The following is a 6,725-nucleotide window of genomic DNA, read 5'->3' on the forward strand; positions in this document are numbered from 1 at the left end:
TAGTGAGACTAGAGTTAAATAAACACAAAGCTGTTTAGTTCCTGCTAAGAAACTGAACTGATGTTAATGGGGCTTCAGAGGGATGTAAACAATAGTAGGAAACATTGGACTCCAGAGGTTTTTAGGTTTCCTCTTTTTTACAAGCAGACAAGCTTAAAGGGTATTCAGATGATTATCATGCACATCTTCTAGTCTGTGGATGCTATATGTCTGAGATTCTCTCTGAATCCTGTCAGCCATGCCCATACCCTCTGTTCAGCATATCAGTACACAAACGTGGACGGCGTCACATTTTCAGATGTAAACTAAAGACAATGCAAGGAAATAGGAAGCTCATTCTGCACAGGCCAGGCTTCCAGAAGTTTCCCAGAAAAAACTAATGTTGAAGTTGCGCAGCAGAGCTTATGTTCAGCTCACAGCTCAGGGCTGGAACAAGAGATTTTTCCACTGGAGAACTGGAAAAAAGTAGATTTAAACTATAATGGCTGAAGGTAAGATGATTTATCTGAAATATTTGAAGATGAAAAAGGATTGATCTTTCACTTTCAGTTCATCTATAATATTGTAATTGTCAAAGTAGTTGAAAAAGTAAACGTTCACGATGACAGAACAAACATTGACTTTATTTTCTTTTGTCTTTGGATGATTTCATTTCACATCTCAGCGATACCACTGCGAGAAAAGAAGCAGAGAACTCTACCTCGGTCTGATGGGTGTGGTCTGAATAACTTTGACGGTATGTTCATTCATTGGAGTCAGTCACTATAATCAGACATACATTTATCTATTCCATGATCTGACAGGCAATAATTTAACAATATGTTAAAAAAGAGTTACTAATACTGGCCGTACAAATAACTAACATACTAACTTGAGCATCTTAGCTCGGCATCATTCAAAACCATTAGTGTGGTGTTTATTTTATTCTATATACAGTACATATTTTTACATTTCTCTAATTTATTATAGTCTTACTCATTCTTTCTTTGGAGCAGCTAGTCCGTTAGAAATATTAATATAATTTGCACTTATTTTACAGTGCAAGCAAAATCTATCAATATGGCACTATTCACACACACAAGGCAAAACAAAAGGCATAGAAATACATTCAAAATAAGACATTAAAGCACTCAAGTTTCCTTCACAAGTTGAAGAGTTCTTAGTTTCTCTTCAACCTTTGAAACAGGTTTGCTAGAGGTGAACAGACACCGGTAGTTGAAGATTTTAACAAACTTTACAGCTGGTGGTCATCAGATTTAATGCAGCCTTGTCTGTAACATTCACTGGGGTTCTTCTGTTACAGCTCTGGATTTATCTGGAGGGCTGAGAATAGTCCTGGTGGGAAAGACTGGGTCAGGGAAGAGTGCTACAGGAAACACCATCCTAGGGAGAGCTGCCTTCAAAGAGGATCCGAGCCCTGTGTCTGTGACCAAACACTGTGAGACGCAGAGTGGGGAAGTGGACGGGACTATGGTCCAGGTGATTGACACTCCAGGCCTGTTTGACACAGCCATCACAGAGGAAGAATTAAAGACCAGGATAGAGGAATGTGTCAAGATGTCTGTCCCAGGGCCTCACGCCTTCCTCTTGGTGATCAGACTTGGAGTAAGATTCACTGAGGAGGAAAGAAATGCTGTGAAGTGGATCCAGGATAACTTTGGAGATGATGCCTCTATGTACACTATCATGCTTTTTACATGTAAAGATCAAGCAAAGGCTGACAATGCTTTAAAGGAGTGCAAGGAGCTGCGGAGACTTTCTATTACATTTGGACGCAGATATCACGCCTTCAACAACAATGACGCAGACGACCGCGTTCAGGTCTCAGAGCTGATCACCATGATCAAGGAAATGGTACAAGATAACGGGGGGAAGCACTACACAAATGAGATGTATGAGAAAGCCCAGAGGAAGCTGAGAGAGGAGGAGGAGCGTAAGAAACAGGAGGAGGAAGAGAAGAAAGAGGAGGAGAGGAAAATGTGGGATGCAGAGAGAGAAAAGCAAGAGAAAGAGCGGGAAAAGGAGAAAAAGGTTAAAAGGAAGAATATACGTGTGGCCTCAGCTGCAGCTATTGTGTTGGTGTTAGCCGGGGTGGTGATAGCCGTGGGTGCTGACAACACCGTGGCTCTGGCACTGGGAGCTCCGGCTCTAGTCCTGGGAGTGTTATGTGGCTTAGCTGCCATCAGCATATGGAAAGGAATTACATGCAAACCTAAGGCAAATGTTCCTGTATAACTATTAGCAGAGGGCTAACGGCAAGGACATGTTATCCATCCATCTGCAACACTAAACATAACAATACTGTCAGTTCAGTATAAGTATTGAACACACATGTTTTGGCCTTTTCTGCATTGTTTCCAAAAATGATCAAGGTTTACTTCTTATGTCTTTTCTTTTCCTCAATTATTGTTTGCAGTTGTTAAATGCCTCCCTATGTTTTCAGTCATATAGACACAACCCACATCATGAATTATACTTGAACAGTTATTTTTTGGTTTCTGAAAATCAATAAATAATGTTTATTGGTATGTAATGTTGTACATCACATACACTACCAGTCAAAAGTTTGGACTCACCTTCTCATTTAAATGGCATGAGATGGACCACAGATGGCCAACAAGTGCTCAACATCACTGGGAACTCCTTCAAGACTTTTGGAAAACATTTCAGGTAACTACCTCATGAAGCTCATTGAGAGAATGCCAAGAATGTGCAAAGCATTAATAAAAGCAAAATGTGGCTATTTTGAAGAATCTAAAATATAAAATATGCTTTGAATTATGTCACACTTTTTTTTAAATTACATAATTCCATATGTGTTCATTCATAGTTTTGATGCCTTCGGTGAGAATCTACAATGCAAATAGTCATGAAAATAAAGAAAAACCAGTTGAGTTCAAACTTTTGACTGGTAGGGTACATTTTCAGATAGAAAGTGTCCTTAACTTATCACAGAATTTTTTTAAAATACTTACTTTATGGAATAATAAATTACAGTTAACTACTGTTTCATACTTAAACTATGTTTGTCTTGTTTTATTATTAGTAACATGAGCTCATTTCCCTCAAGGAAATGAGAGACAATGGTAAATGTCCAGCAATAGGTCACATGTGAGGGAGGAAATGTTCTTAACTACGAAGCACATACCAAAGTCTAAAATGACCAGGAAACACCTTAAAGAGCAAATGTTGGTGTGTGTCAGTGACATATAGAAGGTATTTTAACATTTTGTACAGCCTTGTGGAGAAAAACATCCTGAAGCTGAATCTGAATGTGCAAGTGTGTAAATATGTTCATATATACACAGCCTGACCAGGAAAATGTTCCCGCTGGATTTTACTCAGTAAATAGTTCAGATCCTTCCATTGGAAAACTGCAGTGATGCTTGTGACTCAGCTGCAACACATTCTTAAACTCTAAGTGATGTAGTGAGCAGCTTCTCATTTCTGAAACAACCATCACTTTGCTAGAGAGCATAACAGTGCCAGGATTCATCAAGCTCAGATTGTTACCCCGCCCCCAAAGGGGAGGCAGGGGGGACTGTTTATTTTTTGGTTTGGTTTGTTAAACACTCTAGTAGCATCAAAACTGTTGCTTGGATTCATGCCAAATTTGGTTTATAGGTTGCCAGTGACCCAGAATAGATATCATTACATTTTGGGAGAAATAGGTCAAAGTTTAAAATTTTTTATGAATTTTTAAAATCTTTTTTTTCCCCATTTACTTTTAAAGGGTGAAATTTCAAATGTCTGCAGTAGCAAAACTATTGGGTGAATTCATGCCAAATTTGGTTTATAGATTACCAGTGACCCAGAAGATCTCATTACATTTTGGGAACAGTAGGTAAAAGTTAAATTTTTTTAAATTAATTTTTAAAATATTCTCATTTACTTAGAATGGGTGAAATGTCTGCGAGGGGTGGGGTTTGTTGTGCCTGGCACTACTTGTTTAATACTGGTTCAGGGACCATGAGACATTACTTTCACACTTGGAATTGGCCACCACAGAGTCCAGATTTGAACCTCATTGAGAATCTTTGCAATGTGATGGAGAAGGTCCCATGCAGCGGTCGGACTCTACTGTCATCAATACAAGATCTTGGCAAAAAATTAGCACAAGTCTGGATGGAATTCAATATTGTGACATTTATTGTGAAATTGCTTAAACATTGTGTGGCATAAACAATGCCATGGCTAATTTGTCCTGTAATCAATACGAAAGGTAATCCAGTGAAATATGCATATGTGTATGTAAAGAAACACAAACCACATTGATATAAGTTGATATTGGTTTATTTTATAGTTTTCTGTTTACTAAAGCACACCATTTCAGTGAAAAACAAGAAAATTGTATTTGAAGTTATCACAATTTTCAATTTCATTTATTTTCCTCGCAATTCAAAAATATAATTGCTCCACAAAAACTCATCCAATAACAATGAGCAGTATCACCATTTAGGTTAATATTATTCCAAACTCCTAGAGTTTTGGCTTATTGATAGAAATGCATGAAAGAATCCTACTATAATGGATGTTCTGTGTCCGGTGTGTCTTTGTTCGATGCGTGTCCCGATGTTGCAGCACGGGAGGGCATATGGCTGCAATGCTGCTGTTGCACCATGGGAGGGTGCGATCGTACCGTGGGTACAATGCCGCTAGTGAGTTAAAAACGGTCTGGGCAACAAACCAGCCTGTTCTACTGTACCTCAGATTCATGAAAAGTTTCATTGTCCTGAGACTGGTTTATTGTATTTCTTGCAACTTTTACTCACAAGCACCAACTTTTGCCTTTAAAAAAAAAAAAAAAAAAAAAAAAAAGGTGCTAATTATCAATGGCATTTTTAGTCATGTCACCCAGCCCTAAAATCAAGAAAGAACAAATGTACAGAAATACAATGGATATACATGTAAAGGATTAAATGCATTATATGTGCTTTGCACCTAAAGACAAAATATGGAATCACAAATGTCTCACTGAAGTGTCATAAATGGACTTCACTTCCCCATCCACCTCCCAAGAGTTTTGGAAATCCCTGCAGCTGTGACCATTGCATATGATGCCAAGGATCCAGCTGCTGCTTCCTTTGCCATTAGAGCTGTAGGGGCGCTAGCTACAGCTGCCCCCATGGCCCCCATGGCCCCCACCGCCAAATGACTCCCCACAGTAGTCACAACATTTGCACACTTGTTCCACCATTCCCTACTCCTGATCTGTCTCTGGACCTCGTCATATATACTGATGATGTAATAGCCTCTGTTCAGATACACTATCTCATCTATCTTTTCAAAAAGATCAGCCACTTGAGTGTGATTTTTCATGCATGTGTTGTCAAACACAACATACCTAGCTTTAAAGTCACTGATGACCCCTCTGAGCTCAGGACTTTTGTCTATGTATTTCTCAATAGGCTCATCTAGCATATCCCCCTTGGTGAAAAGCACCAGCGTATGCTTGGACGCATCCTCACCAAAGTTCTCCTTGATCCACTTGACAGTATTCTTCTCCTCACTTGTAAACCTCGAATCCAGCCTGACCACCAGCAGGAACACATGTGGTCCAGGTGCAGAGAGTCCGATGCACTTCTCTATTTCACTTTTCAGCCGGTCATCCGTCATTGATGTGTCAAATATCCCAGGGGTGTCAATGACACTGACTGCTCTGTTATCAAACTGGACAGTTTTTTTTTGGCATGTCTCAGTCACAGATGATGGAGAAACACCTGTACGGAATGCCTCCCTTCCAAGGATAGTGTTTCCAGTGGCGCTCTTTCCTGATCCAGTCTTTCCCAGAAGGATAATCCTCAGGATGGGGGTGACTGGATAGATGGAATCTGTTGAAAAAAACAGTTAATTTTGTATATTTTTGATGCTACTTATTGATTGATTGATTGATTGATTGATTGATGTATTTATTTCAAATATGAGTGTCAAAACAGAAGAAAAACAAAACACTTAAACATAAGACATATTATACATATTCAAAATGTTACTTACATAAGCAAAAACCCCTGCAATACACAAAAAGACACTCACCATCAGTTGCACTCAAGTCCATCTTGCTGGAGAGAAAATTAGCGGTAAAAGGCAGGGTAGACCTTATCTAGAACCACAGAACCAGTGTAACTTGTTTTCTGAGCCCTTTCCTGGGGATTCCACTCTGTCAGTATTTGTGTGGGCTCCTTTTTTATCCCTCCCTCCTTCTCTTTCGTTTCCTCTCCTCTACAGTGGATTCCAGAGAAACGAAACTTAGAGGATCAAATGTCCACATGGAAAACCAGCTCCCAGCAACTGGAACACTTTTATAAACATTAGTTGAAAGGCTTAGGTGTAGGCCTCTCACATGATAAATCAGCTGACACTATAATCTCAGCTTTGGCACCCACTTTTAACAGAGATTTAGTATTTTGAGGACATAAGCCCAAGATCAAGTATATAAACAACAGTTACTTTTATGCTTCATTCAATAACAATTAAAGTTCAGCTTATTGTTGGATGCAAAAAGCAGTGAAATGCAGCAAAGGTACAGAGGATTGCTTGATAATAAAATATAAAATCTAAAAAAATCAAAGGTATTTAATTCAATTCAATTCAGTTTTATTTGTAGAGCTCTATATCACAACAAGGTTGCCTCACAGGGCTTTACCGAATTAGTTGGATATTAAAACAAACAACAGTCAAATATTTACTACCAGAAAACACAGAAATGTTAGCTTTATTTAACCCTT

The 6,725-nt window shown here is 38.9% G+C and overlaps 2 protein-coding genes across 2 annotated transcripts; one reads left to right on the forward strand and one right to left on the reverse strand.

The window, feature by feature from the left end:
- The first annotated feature begins 334 nt into the window (after positions 1–334).
- On the forward strand, positions 335–2,649 carry LOC115429466 (GTPase IMAP family member 7-like). Its single transcript, XM_030148933.1, has 3 exons — positions 335–491; positions 665–736; positions 1,304–2,649. The coding sequence occupies exons 1-3, from the start codon at positions 482–484 to the stop codon at positions 2,233–2,235; spliced, it is 1,014 nt and encodes a 337-aa protein (XP_030004793.1). The 5' UTR covers positions 335–481; the 3' UTR covers positions 2,236–2,649.
- Positions 2,650–4,277: 1,628 nt separating this feature from the next.
- Positions 4,278–6,293, reverse strand: LOC115429078 (GTPase IMAP family member 9-like). Its single transcript, XM_030148686.1, has 2 exons — positions 6,034–6,293; positions 4,278–5,831 (listed from the first exon to the last, which is right to left on the reverse strand). The coding sequence occupies exons 1-2, from the start codon at positions 6,053–6,055 to the stop codon at positions 4,996–4,998; spliced, it is 858 nt and encodes a 285-aa protein (XP_030004546.1). The 5' UTR covers positions 6,056–6,293; the 3' UTR covers positions 4,278–4,995.
- Positions 6,294–6,725: the final 432 nt, after the last annotated feature.

Source organism: Sphaeramia orbicularis, chromosome 1, assembly GCF_902148855.1.
Source record: "Sphaeramia orbicularis chromosome 1, fSphaOr1.1, whole genome shotgun sequence".
NCBI lineage: Eukaryota > Metazoa > Chordata > Actinopteri > Kurtiformes > Apogonidae > Sphaeramia > Sphaeramia orbicularis.